Source organism: Salvia hispanica, chromosome 4 (genome assembly GCF_029641045.1).
Source record: "Salvia hispanica isolate PSC_SH4W2 chromosome 4, Shi_PSC_v1, whole genome shotgun sequence".
Taxonomy (NCBI): domain Eukaryota; kingdom Viridiplantae; phylum Streptophyta; class Magnoliopsida; order Lamiales; family Lamiaceae; genus Salvia; species Salvia hispanica.
This window is the reverse complement of record NC_142695.1, coordinates 10,653,146-10,671,295: the sequence shown is the minus strand read 5'-3', so window position 1 is coordinate 10,671,295 and position 18,150 is coordinate 10,653,146. Positions and strand designations below refer to the sequence as shown.

Genomic DNA, 18,150 nt, shown 5'->3' with positions numbered 1-18,150 from the left:
TATTATAAAAAAAATACTTTTCTTATATTATTGTTGACTTTTCTTATTATAAAAAGTACTTTTCTTATATTTAGCGGGTAGCTTGTATTATTGTTGACGTGAAAATAATTTAAAAAGTACTTTATTGTATCGGACCCTCGACTCGGGTATCGGGTATCGGGTACTTTATTGTTGACATCAAAAAAGTACTTTTTTTATAAGAAAAATAATATTATTGTTGACGTAAAAATAATAAGAAAAGTACTTTTTATTATTCCAGCTTATATTATTGTTGACGTCAAAAATAAAAAAAAAGTAGTAAAATATTATTTTAAAAATCAAGTCGGACTTTTCTTATTATAAAAAAAAGTACTCCATGAATTGGACTCAAAGTCATGACAATAGATGCATATTATGCGCGCACTTTGTGTAAAGAAGCACACAGATTGCGAGTGTCGCTACTATACAAGGAAAAGTGAATTTACCCGTGTTTACAGCAAAAGATTGAATTTTGTGATAAAATGTGAAAGAAAGTCATTAAAAAAGTCAATATAGCTATTTTAGATTTATAAGAAAAAATAGATATTATAACATTGGAACGAAGTTGCATTTGGAATATAGATGGCGACAGATAAGAGTTACCTCGTTTACGGTTACCTGAGAGAGATATTAGCTTATTGGGCTCTTTCAATATTTCTTTCTAATTTGGATTAGGCTTAGAGGTTATGACATTGTTACTTGGGTTTTAAGTAGGGATGTCAATCTAGCCCAAAATCCGCGGGTCGATCCGAATAACCCGGTAAAATTATAGGGTTAGGGCTGGAAAATTGTAACCCAGATTCATAACCGGGCTACACGGGCTGATCCGTTTGGGTCGGCGGGTTGTGCGGGCTGGTCCGGGTGGGTTGCGGGTTAGCCCGTGGGTTGAGCATTTAAAAAAAATATTATCAAATTTTGGGTTATACTTATATATTTATAGTATATGAAATATATATGGCATATAAAATATATGGTAATTATGTCTTATTTTTCGATTAAAAGATAGGATTACATTAAATATAGAGTATATTAATATGATAATATGTATTCATATAATCATATTAAACGCCGCAACATAACGTCTTTCCTCTCAAATTGAATTCTACTTCTTCCGTTTTCATCGTCAAACAAGGTTCTGCTACTATGTTATTGCTTACTCTATTTGATTTGTAAACTGCAGTTTCATAGTTGTAGGCTTGTTGCTGTTTCTCTCTCAATCACAAACTTTATTTTTATTTATTACCTATATCGATTATGGTCATTGACTAATTGTAGGCTTTTGATTTTTTCTAAATCATGCACTATATATTTTAAATATCATATATACGTTGTTTTGGCTTTATATGAATAAGTGTTTATGTTTTCAACATAATTATTATTTTAAGAACAACAAATCTACGTAAACCAATAGTTTATTCCGACAGCAATAATAATTGCGTTTTAAATGATTTACTCCCTCCGTCCACGAATAGGAGTCCCGGTCGGCCATTTTCATTCGTCCGCCATTAGGAGTCCCGGTTAGACATTTTATCTTGGGAGTATAAAAAATGACCTCATTATTCCCTTAATTTAGAAGCTGCAATTAATTTTAATCTACTTTGATTGCAATTTCTCACTCTCTCTCTTAATGTTAGATTTCATATAAATGGGTCCCACATTCTACTATCACACACTTTAATTATTACACTCAAACTTTTCTTAAAACCCACACCCAACTCAACCGGAACTCCTATTCGCAGACGGAGGGAGTAATATTTATAAGCTTAAGAGATAAAAATAACTTATTTTTTCCCACAATGTTAGCATGCAGTTTTTTACACACAAGATGGATTTTAATATATTTTTTTCTATGTTTTAGGTGATTAAGATGGAAGCCTCGTCTCCAACTATTATTGTGGAAAGTGTTGAGGATATTAAGAGTTTAGGTGATTCTAAAACGAAGAAGAGAAGAACATCTGAAGTTTGGAATCATTTTATAGAGGAAAAATCTGATAAAGATGGAAAGATAATTGTCAAGTGCAAGCATTGTGGTCAATCATACACATATGAAGGTACGAAAAATGGAACTTCAACTTTTAGTCGCCATTTGAGAGTCTGTAAAAAGAAACCCGTGTTTGGAGATGTGAGTGCTATGTTTCTTGATCATGATGGAAAGTTAAAGGCTAAGAGTAAAGTAATTGACCAGAAAATATGTCGGGAGTGGATGACTAAGATATCAATTGTACATGATTTTCCATTAAATTGGGTTGAATTTGAGAATGTGAGAGGTTATCTTGCGTACTTGAACTCGAATGTCAAATTTATATCTAGAAATACTCATACTTCGGATGTGATGAATATGTATGAACTGAAAAAGAGAAATTGAGGATTAGATTGAATAGTATTTCTGGGATGTTGTGCTTGACTTCTGATGTTTGGACTGCTTGTACTAATTCGGGTTACATTTGTTTGACTGCACATTACGTGGAATATAAATGGAAATTGAATAGCAAAATACTTGCATTTTGTTCCTTACCTCCTCCACATTCTGGACCAGAACTAGCTCAAAAGATTTTGGTAGATTGTAAGATAAATAAGAAAGTTTTATCTTTGACTTTGGATAATGCATCTGCCAATAATGCTATGGTGAAGATATTGAAAAGTAGACTTGAATTGCAGGATTCACTATTGTGTAATGGTGAATACTTTCATGTTAGATGTTGTGCACATATTTTGAATCTTATAGTTCAAAAAGGACTGAAAGTTGCTAGTGGTGCTTTAGAAAAGATTAGAGCAAGTGTCAAATATGTAAAAGGATCAGAAGCTAGAATGATGAAGTTTAAGGAATGTGCTCAGAAAATAGGTATTGAAGTAACTTCTTCACTTTGCTTGGATGTCCCTACTCGTTGGAATTCCACATATTTGATGCTTAACAGTGGAATTCAATATCGACGTGTTTTTAACATGCTTGAATTTGAAGATTTAAATTATAAGCATTGTTCGACTAAAGAAGAGTGGGAAAGAGGAGAAGTGATGTGTAAATTCTTGAAGCCATTTTATGATATCACTACTTTGATTTCTGGTTCATCTTATCCTACTTCGAATTTGTATTTTATGGAAGTTTGGAAGATTGCATGTCTATTGGAGAGAAACTCAAAAAGTCAAGATGAAATAGTGAAGTCAATGTCTCTTCAGATGAGTTCAAAATTTGAGAAATATTGGGAAGAGTATAGTGAGATTCTCTCCATGGGAGCAGTATTTGATCCAAGGTTGAAATTGAAAGTTTTGGAGTATTGTTATTCAAGAATTGATCCTATTTTCAAGTAGGGACAAAGTTGATAAACTCAAGATGAAGTTGTATATTTTGTATGATGAGTATAAGAAAAAGAGTGTTGGTATGTCTTTGTTTAAAGAACCTCAGGTTAATGGTGAAAGCTCTGCCTCTTGTTCTCAAGCTAGAGAACATGAATTAATGGAAAAAACAGGAAATAAAAGACATGAAATAGGACGAGGACTGAATTGGGATGAAGATGAATTTGCTGTAAGTTATTTTTTTCTGTAAATATTTGCATGCATTTATGTTTATAATTGTATTCAATTTATACTTATTTTATTTATGTTTTAACTCATTTACTAATATTATTGATGTAGTTATACAAGAATTTCAAAGGTGAAACTTTTGATGCAAAGTCATCGTTGGATGTCTATTTGGAGGAACCCTCGATGAATGAAAGTGTTGAAATTGATTTGCTTGATTATTGGAGAGATAATGCATCGCGCTTTGGAGACCTTGCTAGGATGGCATGTGATGTGCTTAGCATTCCTATAACAACAGTAGCCTCAAAATCTTCATTTAGTATTGGAGCACATATGTTGAACAAATACAGAAATAGACTTCTTCCTAAAAGAGTGGAAGCTATTATTTGTACGCGTAATTGGTTGCGCGGGTTTTCTAAAGGTAACTTTTCTTTTTAGTTTGAAATCTTAAATTGTCAAAATTTATATAATAATATAATTTTTTTTAATAGATGATGATGAAGACTACGAGCTCGAAGACAATGATCCGGTTGAAGATTTAAAAGTTGTTATTATAGAAGAATGTCATTCAACTCCATAGAATTTTTTTTGACATACTATTATCTATGCAATCTTTTTTTAACTTCTTAGAATTTAATTTTTGGATATACAATTAAGAATGTCGTTCAACTCCTTTTGAAATGCATAATTTCCATTTAATTGTCTTCAGATTCACATGTGCTACTAATTGAGCGATATGTTTATGTATTTTGTTTCAATTTTCAAAAGCTATTATTTTCCTTCTCTTAATCACTTTGATAATTCTTCACTTTAGGACAATCTATTCTTTTATAAATTAGAATATTGAATTGGATAGAAAGAAACAAATAAAATCACTTCTGACCCGAATAGCCCGTGGGTTAGCTCGAAACCCGAAGAATTAGGGTTAGGGACAAATATTTACAACCCGAAAAATCCACAGCCCGAATAACCCGTACCCAAAGTAAGAGAGATGACTTTTTGCTAAAAATGGAAATAGGTCACTTATAGTGGGACACCCCAAAAAGGAATACAAGTCACTTATTTTGGGACGGAGGGAGTATTATAGAGTAAAAACTTATGCATTTTTTTTTTTTCATATTATTAATAACAAGCAAAGTTAGATCCAATAAATTTTTAATTAGTTAATGCAATCTATTGTTTATTTTTTTTTTAAAAAAAACATTATGTATTGGAGGTAATATAGATTATAAAATATTCGATCATTGTAACACCGACTTATTAAATAGTATTTTGAATTTGAAAATGTGAGCTAAACCTTTATTCTTCTCCTAAAAAATCTTAACAAAATAAATTCTAGAGAGAATTAGAATACACATTTATATACAACCAACTAAATATTGTGTGTCCTATATTAGGAGAATAGATCCGTCTAAGTCGCAAATGTCTTGTCTGCAGCAGTTTTAGTGGCTGATGAACAAGTCATTTGTTGGACATCAAATCTGTATTTGTCGGAAGCTAATTATTAGATCGTATTAGTCCACCCAAATTTCATTTTTGGCCATTACATCCAAAACATATGCACAACCATTGGCTACTCTTTCACATTACATGTCAACACGCAGCAACACATATGATTATGTGAAAATAATGTCAGACATAAAATTTTCCTTCCCATTTTATCGGGTTTAGGTTGTTTGTCTCCATTTGCCCATTTTCATCGCGTCTAAGGAGAAGAGAGAGAGAATGAAAAAAAATTGCAATGAATCTTGAATTTGAGATGGATGATTGATTAATGCATGCATGCGATGATGTGCATGAATTAGGAGGGAGAGAGGTAGAACCATGAAGGCATGGGAGGCAACAGTACGGAAAACACAAGCCGCGGCGAAGAAGCGAGCCAACACCATATTTGGAACGTCATACGTAGTGGATACTGATGAAGACGCCTCTGATCAAGAAGAGGAGCTCCACGCACCTGGGGAGGTTTTTCACGCTGAGAGATTTCTCCCCAACGGGGATTACTACACTGGCTATTGGTCTGACACCTTTCCCCATGGACAAGGAAAGTATTGGTGGACGGATGGCTGCATGTACGTTGGGGAATGGTTCAAGGGAAAGACGATGGGGAAGGGGACTTTTAGCTGGCCATCAGGCGCCATGTATGAAGGGAATTTTAAGAGCGGTTTTATGGATGGCGAGGGGATTTATACAGGGGCCATAGGTGGCACCTATAAGGGGTCTTGGGTGATGAATTTGAAGCATGGTTTTGGAATAAAGGATTACCCAAATGGGGATGTGTACGAGGGAGAATGGAGCCGAGGGTCACAAGAGGGGCATGGGAAGTATACATGGAAACTTGGGACTACATATGTTGGAGAATGGAAAAATGGCAAGATTTGTGGGCAGGGCAAAATGAGCTGGCCTAATGGAAATGTATATGAGGGGGATTGGGATGAGGGACTGCCTAAGGGAAATGGGACATTTAGATGGGAGGATGGGAGCTCGTATGTGGGAAACTGGAGTAGTGATCCTGAGGAACAGAATGGGACATACTATCCTTCAGCTGCACATAATGAAGGGGGTGATGATGCACTTGAGTGGGATCCTCAACAAGTTTTTAGTGAAGATTTGAAGGAATGCAAGATATGCCCAACTGAGAAGATACCGATGTGGCCCTCGCAAAAGAAGTTGGCCGTGTGGAGGTCTACAAAGGGTGGAGCGGAGCCGAGTGTGAGGCATAGGAGGATGTCTGTAGATGGAAGGATAGATTCTGGGGTGGATAGAGATTTAGGGGGGATGCGCTTGTCCGATGGGGCTGCACCCTCAGCTTGGATATCGGGGGAAATGAGAGATGGTGACGAATCCTCAACGATGTCCCCCGTGCCTATCAAGTTGCCCCAGATTGCTAAGAGGCAAGGAGAGACCATCTCCAAAGGGCATAGAAATTATGACCTAATGCTTAATTTACAGCTTGGAATTAGGTATATGTTTATCTCTCTATCTTTTCCTTGGCTTAAATGGCACTAGATGTCTTCACAAACTTTTGGGTTTGTTTCTATGTTAGCAATTACTGGTGCTTCATCAACTATGTCTTATGCTGCAACAGGCATTCAGTGGGGAGACCAGGTCCGCCTCCATCGCTTGATCTGAAGACATCGGCCTTTGATCCCAAGGAAAAGTTTTGGACAAAGTTCCCTCCAGAAGGTTCCAAGATCACGCCACCACATAATTCACGTGAATTTAAATGGAAAGACTACTGCCCTAAAGTGTTCAGGTAAAAGGTCGAGTTTAATGCTGGCTGGTCTTGAATTCTTGAATTTCAACTTTAGAAATCACTGTAGCTTGTTATTACAGAACACTGAGGATGTTGTTCAAGGTGGATCCAGCAGATTACATGTTGTCTATTTGTGGCGATGACGCTCTTCGAGAGTTGTCCTCACCTGGTAAAAGTGGAAGCTTCTTCTACTTGACCAACGACGATCGTTACATGATCAAGACAATGAAGAAAGCTGAAGTAAAAGTGAGCTCCAAGATTGCATAATCATTGCAACACCAACAATATGTTTCTCATCATTTCGTGTCGTGGTTTAGGTGCTTTTAAGGATGCTAAGTGCATATTACAACCACGTTCGTTCATTTGAGAACACCCTTGTCACCAAATACTTTGGTCTGCATTGTGTAAGGCTAAATGGCCAGAAGGTAAGAAGCTTAGTGGTGGAACATCAACATCAAAGACTGCTACTGTTGTTGCTAGTTATTCTGCATTTATGTTCTTTCTTTTAATGACTAACATGTGGTAGTTTTGTGTTAGGTTCGTTTCATCATCATGGGGAATCTATTCTGCACCGAGTATCTGATCCATAAAAGATATGACCTGAAAGGTTCCACATTTGGGAGATTGACTGATAAGCCAGAATCAGAAATTGACTCCAATACAACACTCAAGGATCTTGATCTCAACTTCATATTTCGTCTACAAAAGACATGGTATCAAGAATTTAGAAGGTAAAGAAATATCTCCCATCTTTCCGTACTCGTGTTTCTGTATTCGTATTAATTAGGTTCTACATGTTTCCTCTGTAGACAAGTCGACAAAGATTGTGAATTTCTTGAACAGGAAAGAATCATGGACTATAGTCTCTTAGTTGGTATTCACTTCACAGAGGCATCGGCATCAACTGGTGAGCGCTCTGTCACGCCCTCTTATCAGACGGTTATTGGTAAATTACAGTCTTACTCTTATTTTGAATTCTTGTAGAACATTAACTCCTAAACAACTCATGCCTTCTCACTTTTCTTGAGCAGATAATGGTGATTCAGAAAGTGATTCAATTCCGAAATTATCGAATGTAGAACATATGTTTTTAGACCCTGCAGGGTAAGAACCAAAAACATGTACACCCTCAGTCCACCATTTAAAGAGCCCTTTTGACTCGATATGAGTTTTAAGAAATTGTTTAACTTTGTGAAGAAAAGTAAATGGGAAAAGTGAGTGGAATGTGGGACTCATTTAAAGTATTGGTTTTTATATTGGATTGTGAGTGTAAAAAGTTGGTGGAATATGTGGTCCGTATACTAAAAGTGAAATAAAGCAAATGGTTTTATATATAGTGGACAACCCAAAATGAAAAAATGGTTCTTTAAATGGTGGACGAAGGGAGTAACTTTTGTGCTAATCTTCACCATTTTACTACAATATTTGCATGAAATGTTCAAACACACTCTCATCTCAGGTGGGCTAGCATTAGATTGGGGATCAGTATGCCTGCAAGAGTGGAAAGAACACTTAGAACAAATGAGGCAGAGCTTCAGCTAATCGGAGAGCCAACAGGAGAGTATTATGATGTAGTACTATTCTTTGGGATCATAGACATTCTTCAAGACTACGACATCACCAAGAAGCTCGAACACGCGTACAAATCCATCCAGTATGACCCGAACTCCATATCCGCAGTTGACCCAAAGCAATATGCAAGACGTTTTAGAGACTACATGCTCAAAGCCTTTGCAGAAGATACATGAAAGTACATTGTTTTATCTAAGGTTGTTGAGATTAATAGTATCTATATATGAACTAGGTACATAAAATGTGAAATTTCTTCCTTCTGTCTTCATATATTGAACTCCCTCCGTCCCACCACAAGTGATCAACTTTTCATTTTGGGTTGTCCCAGCACAAGTGATCAATTTCCTTTTTAAACAAAAGACAAAACTTTAACTCTCTCTTACTTTAATCATTCTCTCTTACTTTATTCCCTCTTTATTTCTCATACTTTTTCGTCTCTCATACTTTATTCTCTCCACTTTAACTCAATATATATCATTTTCTTAAATCCCGTGCCCAAAAGAAATTGATCCATCACTTGTGGTGGGACGGAGGGAGTATTCACTTGTTCTTTTTTATATATATGTCATATTCAAGCCCAATTTAACACGAGAAGAGAGGTACAAGGAGAACACCGATTCCCAATATATGTTACCAGTTTGTCACGTGACATGTTTTTTCTACCAACCTTTTCTATTTGTATAAAATTTGTTGTATATGGGAATAATCTTAGAAAATTCAAGCTCAACCCAATGTATATATACTTAGGGCTCGTTTGATATATTGGTTGGGTTATGCACAGGTGAGATACATCACCAAGTTATTGAGCTAGTCTGCAGGCCCAAGATTAAATTAACTCATGTTTGATATGCAACGTCCATAAGTTGGCCTCCAATTTTCAGCTCTCTAATTTCCCTCGCGTTTTTCCCTCTCTAATTTCATTCTAATTTTTAACTCTCTAATTTCCCCCTCATTTTTCCCTCTAATTTTCCTCTCTAAATATCCCTAGGGGGAATCACAATTCCCTTTCCTTTGCAAGATTTGTTGGAAATAGTGTAGCCTTTACACGGACAACTCTTGCTATTACAAAAGAACCAAAAACTAGAAGGTAAATAAAACAAAAGAAATACAATAAAAGAACAAGATGCAAACTATTGTCTTCTTCAAGTCGAGTCGAGGTAACCCTCTCCCTGCAAGACGAGATACGCCCCGACTAGTGCTCACGGATTGGCGCAACGTCCCCAAAGATGAAACGACTTTCCTCCTACCGAGTTGAAGCACCTCAAACTCGTAGGCTCCGGCGAACTTGAATTGGAGTCGAGAACCGAGCTATGCAATGCTCCTAAGATGCGAACTAGAATGCTTGAGAGCTTAGAGAGAAGAGAGAATGATTGTTGGTGTGTTCTCATCTCTCAAAGCCACACCTATTTATAGGATAGGGGAGCCTACATGAAAGGTCTTGGTATTAAGGCACACTCCATAAACATTTTGGAGGTTACACCATATGAAAGGCCAAAGGCCTAGCCTTTAGGAATTTCCCACATGTTACATGTTTTCCTACAATCCCCCACATTGGTTAGAGCGCCGCAAGCTCAAACCAACACCAGACACAAATGCATGTATGCAGACTCTTTGCTCAGTTCTCGAGAAACGATACTGTCTTTGGAAAGGTAACTTGTGGTTTTGAACCTTCCATAGTCAACACTATCGGACATACCGGCGGGCTAGTGGACGCGATGCCTTGAACTATTCCTCCTTGGTGTATGCCTAGTCAATAGCATCAACACAATATTGTTTCAACTCCATCAGTTCTCACGTTTGTGTCCGTTTCGGCCATGGAACACCTCTTTGGAATTCATAAGTGACTCACACACACGAAGCGGCCCCACTTCTCACTTACATAGGTGATTCTTTCATGAGTATCCTGCCATACTTCATCTCCCTGAGATTTCAAGAATCATTAAAAGTCAAAAGACTTAACCTCTTACCACGTGCAGGTTACAACACTCAACGCTTTCTGAAGAATGGGCGAAGATTAAAATCTTCTGAGTGTTACAACTAGATTTGTATAGCTTTGTTTCCCATTGAACCAATCCCATGGGATCTCCAATCGTATGGTTGGGTTACCACTATACTCATCTTTTAAGATGTGGTTTTCAGTCCCATTCCTTTTAGCAATTTATGCATTTGATCACGGTTTAAACCTTTTGTTAATGGATCCGCTATGTTATCCACTGACTTAACATAGTCAACTGCGATAACACCACTTGTGATCAACTGCCTTACGGTATTATGTCGTCGACGAATGTGTCGAGACTTACCATTATAGAAGCCACTGTGTGCTCTACCTATAGCTGCTTTACTATCACAGTGTATCACTACTGTGGGCACTGACTTCTTCCAACATGGAATACATTCTAGGAAATTTCTGAGCCACTCGGCTTCTTCCCCTGCTTTATCCAGGGCGATAAACTCAGATTCCATGGTGGAGCGAGCAATACACGTCTGTTTCGCTGACTTCCACGAAACGGCACCACCCCCCACATTGAACACATACCCACTCGTTGAAAATGAGTCTTTAGAACCAGAGATCCAATTTGCGTCACAATACCCTTCAAGTACTTGGGGATATCTTGTGTAGTGTAGTCCAAAGTCAATAGTGTACTTCAAGTATCTCAAAACTCTGCACAGAGCTTTCCAATGTTCCTTGCTTGGATTGCTCGTGAATCGGCTCAACTTGTTCACCGTACAAGCAAGATCTGGTCTAGTACAGTTCGTGATAAACATCAGACTTCCTATGACCTTTGCATACTCTTCTTGAGCAATAGGCTCACCCATATTCTTGCTTAGATGGACATTGAGCTCCAAGGGAGTCTTTGCTGGCTTACAATCAAACGAGTTGAATTTCTTAAGCATTTTCTCAACATAATGAGATTGCGTTAAGGCAATTCCCTCATTAGTCCTCAAAATTTTGATTCCGAGAATCACATCAGCTAGACCCATATCTTTCATATCGAAATTTCTTTTCAACATGGTTTTTGTCTCGTTAATAATGGCACTATTGCTGCCCATTATCAACATATCATCAACATAAAGACACACAATAACAAACCCGTTATCTGTGTTCTTAATGTAAACACACTTATCACACTCGTTGATAGTGAATCCATTTGTCAACATCACATTGTCAAACTTCAAGTGCCATTGCAACGGCGCTTGCTTCAATCCATAAAGAGACTTTACCAATTTGCATACCTTGCGTTCTTGCCCGGGCACAACAAACCCTTCAGGTTGCTCCATGTATATCTCTTCTTCCAAATCACCATTCAGAAACGCAGTTTTCACATCCATTTGGTGAATCTCAAGATTGTGCAACGCAGCAATCGCAAGAAGCACCCGGATGGAAGCTATTCTTGTAACAGGTGAGTAAGTATCAAAGAAGTCATGCCCTTCTTTCTGCTTGAAGCCTTTCACCACTAGGCGAGCTTTGTACTTATCTACAGTACCATCGGGTTTATATTTCTTTTTCAGAATCCACTTGCATCCTAAGGCCTTGCAGCCTTCCGGCAAGTCTACTAACACCCATGTGTTATTTAGCATAATGGATTCCATTTCACTGTTGATAGCTTCTAGCCACCACACTGCGTCTGGGCCAGACAGTGCTTCTGATAGTGACTTTGGTTCACCATCCAACATAAAAGTTATGAAGTCTGGACCAAAAGTCTTAGCAACTCTAACTCTTTTACCATGTCTTGGTTCTACATCCTCGGGACTTGTCCTCGTCACTTTTGGAGAATTAGAACTAGTGGTTTCATCCATCATTCTTTCACTAGAATGATCATCTTGTTTCTTGCAAGGAACCACATTCTCAAAGAATACAACATTCCTTGACTCAATTATTGTTCCTTCAGCTACATCAGGTATAGCTGACTTATGAACTAAGAAGCGACATGCGCTACTGTTCAATGCATATCCAATAAAGATACAATCGACTGTTTTAGGGCCAATTGCAACTTGTTTTGGAGGCGGCACTTGTACCTTTGCTAAACACCCCCACACTTTGAGGTATGTATATGAAGGTTTCTTTCCCTTCCACAATTCATAAAGAGTCACGTCCCTATTTTTGAGTGGAATCTTGTTCAAGATGTTATTTGCGATTAGCAAAGCTTCCCCCCACATGTTCTGGGGTAAACCCGAATTAATCAACAGAGCATTCATCATCTCTTTCAGTGTTCGATTTTTGCGTTCAACAACACCATTCGACTGAGGAGAATATGGAGCCGTGGTTTGGTGAATTATACCACTTGCATGACATAATTCTGCAAACGGCGCCACATATTCACCACCTCTATCACTTCGAACACACTTAATTCGACAATTAAGTTGATTTTCGGCTTCATTTTTGAAGTCTTTAAACGCTTCAATTGCCTCATCTTTACTTCTTAATAAGTAAATATAACAATACCTTGTGCAATCATCAATGAATGTGATGAAATACGTTTTACCACCTCTAGTTTGCACAAATTTTAAATCACATATATCTGTATGGATCAACTCTAGAGGTTTGGTGCTCCGTTCTACCGAGCGGAACGACAGCTTGGTCATTTTTGCTTCAACACAAACTTCACATTTCTTTTGTGAATTAAACTCATCAACTTTTAGTAAATCAAGATTTACTAATCTTTTTATAGCATTTAGATTCACATGTCCTAATCTACAATGCCATAAATCGGCGCACTCAAGCAAGTAAGACGAAGAAGCATTCTTATTATCATTCACTTGATTCGGTACACGACCAGTGGCCATTACATTAAGTTTGAACAAGCCATTGGAAAGATAACCTTTTCCAAGGAAAGTACCAAACTTGGATAACATAAACTTGTCAGAATCAAACACTAGCTTAAAGCCATGACTAACAAGCAAACTACCAGAAACAATATTTTTGCGGATGTCTGGGACATGCAGCACATCCTTCAGCTTCAGCTCACGACCAGATGTCATTAATAGCTTCACTTCTCCCATCCCAAAGACGAGTCTTGGTTTCCCATGTGGAGCTTCTTCCCTTCTACTTGCTTGTAGGTCGAAAATTGGCTACGATCAGAGCACACATGCACAGTAGCTCCGGTGTCAACAAACCAAGCCTTCGGATTGTCAACATGGTTCACTTCAGAAACCACAACAGCCAAGTCATCATCGTTGAAGTCTCTCTCGACCATGTTAGCACTCTTCTTGAATTTCATCCTTTTAGGCTTTCGGCAGTCCTTCGCCATGTGGCCCGACTTATCACAATTGAAGTAGTTGCCTTCAAACTTCCAGACAGCAGCTACCTTTCCCTTGCCCTTGTCATTTTCCCTTGGGCGGGGACGCTTGGAAGATCCTCCCTTCTCCATCAGATTTGTCTTGGCATGTTCAGGCCCTCCTGACTTCTGATGGTACCGCCTATTATCCTCTTCTACACGAAGACGGACAATCAGGTCTTCTGGCTTCATCTCCTTTCTCTTGTGCTTTAGATAGTTCTTGAAATCTGTCCTGCATGGAGGAAGCTTCTCGATCATTGATGCAACAACAAACTGGTCTGGCAAGGCCATCCCTTCAGCGTGGACATCATGGATAATGATTTGCAATTCTTCAGCTTGCTCTACCACAGAGCGAGAGTCCACCATCATGTAGTCCAGAAATTTTACGACTACAAATTTCTTTGTACCGGCGTCCTCGACGCGATACTTCTTGTCAAGAGCCTCCCACAAAGCTTTGGAGGTCTTAGCCCCGGCAAAGATGGAATAGAGACTATCCCCCAAGCCGTTCAAGATATAGTTCTTGCACAAGAAATCTCCTTGATGCCAAACATCATAGGCAGCCCGGACATTAAAGTCCGTCTCCTCCTCCAGTACAGTTGGAGCATCCTCCTTGAGGAAATTAGCAACACCCAACGTAGTTAGGTAAAACAACATCTTTTGTTGCCAACGCTTGAAATCCAAGCCCTTGAATTTTTCAGGCTTGTCAGCTTGAGCCATGACCCTTGAGGTCGAAACAGGTGCCATCATTGAGGTGTTAGCGGATGCAGAAGACGATCCAATGTTGTTGTTTCCGTTCCCTTCAGCTTCGGTCGACATGATTTCGGCAAGAGTACACTATCTCGTCTTGCGATTGTTGGAAATAGTGTAGCCTTTATACGGGCAACTCTTGCTATTACAAAAGAACCAAAAACTAGAAGGTAAATAAAACAAAAGAAATACAATAAAAGAACAAGATGCAAACTATTGTCTTCTTCAAGTCGAGTCGAGGTAACCCTCTCTCCGCAAGACGAGATACGCCCCGGCTAGTGCTCACGGATTGGCGCAACGTCCCCAAAGATGAAACGACTTTCCTCCTACCGAGTTGAAGCACCTCAAACTCGTAGGCTCCGGCGAACTTGAATTGAAGTCGAGAACCGAGCTATGCAATGCTCCTAAGATGCGAACTAGAATGCTTGAGAGCTTAGAAAGAAGAGAGAATGATTGTTGGTGTGTTTTCATCTCTCAAAGCCACACCTATTTATAGGATAGAGGAGCCTACATGAAAGGTCTTGGTATTAAGGCACTCCATAAACATTTTGGAGGTTACACCATATGAAAGGCCAAAGGCCTAGCCTTTAGGAATTTCCCACATGTTACATGTTTTCCTACAAAACCAATAAGAAGCAACTTTTCAAACACCTACAAGGCACAAATGTGTTCTAATTAAAATCCCCAAAAAAAACTCATACACTCCTTCACTTTAGGAAACAAAAAATTACTACATCACAGGGATGAGGCGCGCTGAAGCAAGGGTGCTCTTCGCCCAATCCCCTCCTCCCCCCCCCAAAAAAAATCTGACATTTGCCTTGATAAATAGAAACGCGCTGAATCGGAGTAAATCTCACAAAATAATTTCCAAAAAACAATGCCTAGAATGAGACAACCAACTTCGTCGGTCCCACCCACCACTTTGAATTCTTACCATTCCATGAAGTAATTTTGATGGAGATCGTCAGACATCGGAAGAAGGTTTCACAAAATGAGGCTTGAGCAAGATGGGTATGAAAGTGATATTTTTTTGAAACAGAGTACGCTTCTCGATTCTATTTTTTTGAAGATATATATCATTGTATTTTGTTGAAAAATCTATGGGCCGAGTTGGGCTTTTGCAAAAAAACAAGGGCCACTATGGTTATACAATTTGTTATCAAACACCTGAAATGAACAGGTATATATCTATACTAGGCCATATCTTGCCATCACCAACATATCGAACGAGCCCTTAGTAACAAAATTGTCACAACTTATATTATGACCATCCTAGTGCATACAGAAGGCATGAAAAGCTCTAGAACTGTTGCATATTACTTCGTCGGTTTTGGTATTTCACAATCATTACGGATCTAATAATAATCTTAATTGCAGCTTAAGTTGGCGTAGTGATCAAAAGTTGCACAAAATCACTAAAATGTCGAAAATACAAACTCATAAGACAAATAGCTAAAGGAAATGCAATTTCTCCAAGTGAAAAAAAATTTATGAAATCATAAATACAGTTTGTAAACATCAACGTCACTACCAACTTGATGAAAAGTCAAAACATTCACCAGCGAACTTTGGTACCTTTAATTTACAAATGAAAACATAAACCATGAAATACCTTATTACTTCATCCGCTTCCCAAAATTAAAATTTTGGAAATGACATGCGTTTTAATGCAAAATTCGTAAAGTAAGAGAGATGAAGAAAATTTAGTGTAATTAATGTTAGTGAATTGGTGTGGTCCATTTCCTAAAATGGAAAATTTCTATTTTTAGGAAATAGAGGGAGTATAGTTTATTTATCTATTAAAATCAAAATTCATGGGATATTTATGATATAAAAGAAATTTCGTAATCTGAAATTTAGTGATAATGAGTATTTATAGATGATTTGGATGATTTGAGGATAAAAAATAAAAAAAATAAAATTTTTGGAAAAAAAGCAGTCATAAAAAACGAAGAAAATATACACTAGTCTAGACATATCACGTGGCAATATAAGGTGGTATGTGATAAGACTAATTTCATGCATCGGTTATATGATGAAAAGTCATCATTTACTGGGTCTAACGCATTATTTAAGCCAGGTGTGTGAAGGAAGTCGCTAGGTCCAGGAAGAACTGAAGGGCAGTGGAGCAGCGAAGAAAAAAGGCGAAAAAGTGAGCGAATTCGAGGAGAAAATGGCTGGACGAAGGGAGTCAAAAGCTGAGGGCAAAGAAGACTATTCACACAAGAGAGCCCCTGCTGGACCCACTTCCACGCCTATATATAGAGGAGCATGCAACACACGAAACATACATGATTTAGCTCTCAGCTCACACACTCACACACACTTGGGAAAATGGGGATTCTGGGGTAGTTAGAGGTTTCATCTTCGGAAAAATTCTGTTGCAACACCGTCCTCATGAAGGGCGAAGATACAATCATTTACATTCAGTTTTTGCACTTTTATTCCGTCGAACTTCAACGTTTCCGAAGTCGATTGGTTGTTTGCTACTTACCGTTTATCTATGCATTTAGTTTACGTCACGATGGTGTTCTTTTTGTGTTGATTTGTGTTGATTCTGTGTTTTGAGGTTTTATTTCAGAGGTTGAATGTTATTCTTTGTTTGGATGTTTCTGTGCTTGATCTGGGAAATAGGTTGTGGATCTGTGCTGTTGTTGTTGATCGGTGGTGAATCGGCGAATCTGTAGTTATGGATATAATTTTGGACGGAGTTTGTTTCGGATGCTTGGATCCGGAGTGGATTTAGCATTCGAAGTGTGGATCTGAACAGGGGAAACCGAGTTGTGCATGGATTTTGAACTTTCTGCTTTCTTTTACTTTACTTCGTCTAGTAGCCGTAAATCTGCCTTAGTTTTAACTGTTCTTCGTTTTTACTGCTTTTAATTCCGTCTGTTTCGTGTCGATTTACGTTCTCACTCTGTTTTTACTGGATGTTTCATGCCAATTGTGGAGAAGATGATGTCGTTGTTAGTTAGTACTTTAGTTAGTTGTTTTCCAGCTTTTCTTCCGTATTTTACTTTTTCAGTAAATGGTCCCCACCGTCAGTTGTTTTCCCAGGTCTAGGTAAATTTAGGAAGTAGTTTTCTTAGATCTAGTAATTGTCTCGCTTGTTCAGGTTTATATGCATGTTTCCTGTTTCTGCCTAGAGCTAGCTGTTAGGGTAACATATTTCTATTACTAAGTCTAGGAAGTAAAGCTCAACCCTAAAAATGCGTGGCAGCAGCCAACAAAAAATAGTTCCCGAGTCTTTGAACATGTTTATTTGTGCATTCATCTCTGTGGGATCGATCCCTACTTCCCTGTGCTAATTTTAGTATACGTGGTTGAGGGTTTTGAAGAGGTATTCTGTGTATCCGACGACCGAGATCTTCCAACAATCCGTGAGTTTTAGGCCCTGTAATGTAGTGGATTCGCTGGACTCAGGAAACTTGATATTTCTTACTGTGCATACAGTCTAGCTACCAATGACTTCAGTATGTCCAATCAATAAAATTTTAACAAGTGGAGAGCTATATATAGAATTAATAAATGCAAATTTAAATCTACTCATAATTCTAAAATATGGAAAACTTTCCCAAATTTTGTTAGCATATACTCCCCATGTCCTAAAAAAAAGAGTCACCATTTGCCATTTTGGTCCATTCCACAATGAGAGTCACACTTAATTTTTATCAAAAATGGTAAGTAGGTCACACATTCCACTAGCTCACTTCACTCATATTTTATTGTAAAATCAATATAAAAAAGTGGATCTCATATTTCACT

At 38.0% G+C, this 18,150-nt stretch overlaps 1 protein-coding gene across 7 annotated transcripts; it reads left to right on the top strand.

The window, feature by feature from the left end:
* The first annotated feature begins 5,280 nt into the window (after positions 1–5,280).
* Positions 5,281–8,689, top strand: PIP5K5 (phosphatidylinositol- 4-phosphate 5-kinase 5). Of its 7 annotated transcripts, none has more exons than XM_048092894.2 (8): positions 5,281–6,497; positions 6,623–6,790; positions 6,871–7,036; positions 7,108–7,215; positions 7,328–7,521; positions 7,600–7,697; positions 7,822–7,894; positions 8,250–8,689. In XM_048092894.2, the coding sequence occupies exons 1-8, from the start codon at positions 5,359–5,361 to the stop codon at positions 8,536–8,538; spliced, it is 2,235 nt and encodes a 744-aa protein (XP_047948851.2). In that variant the 5' UTR covers positions 5,281–5,358; the 3' UTR covers positions 8,539–8,689. The 7 variants fall into 7 exon arrangements, with proteins under 7 accessions (XP_047948851.2, XP_088913620.1, XP_088913621.1 ...); XM_089057494.1 differs by having other exon boundaries at positions 7,600–7,736; XM_089057495.1 differs by having other exon boundaries at positions 7,600–7,736; positions 7,819–7,894.
* The last annotated feature ends 9,461 nt before the right edge of the window (positions 8,690–18,150 follow it).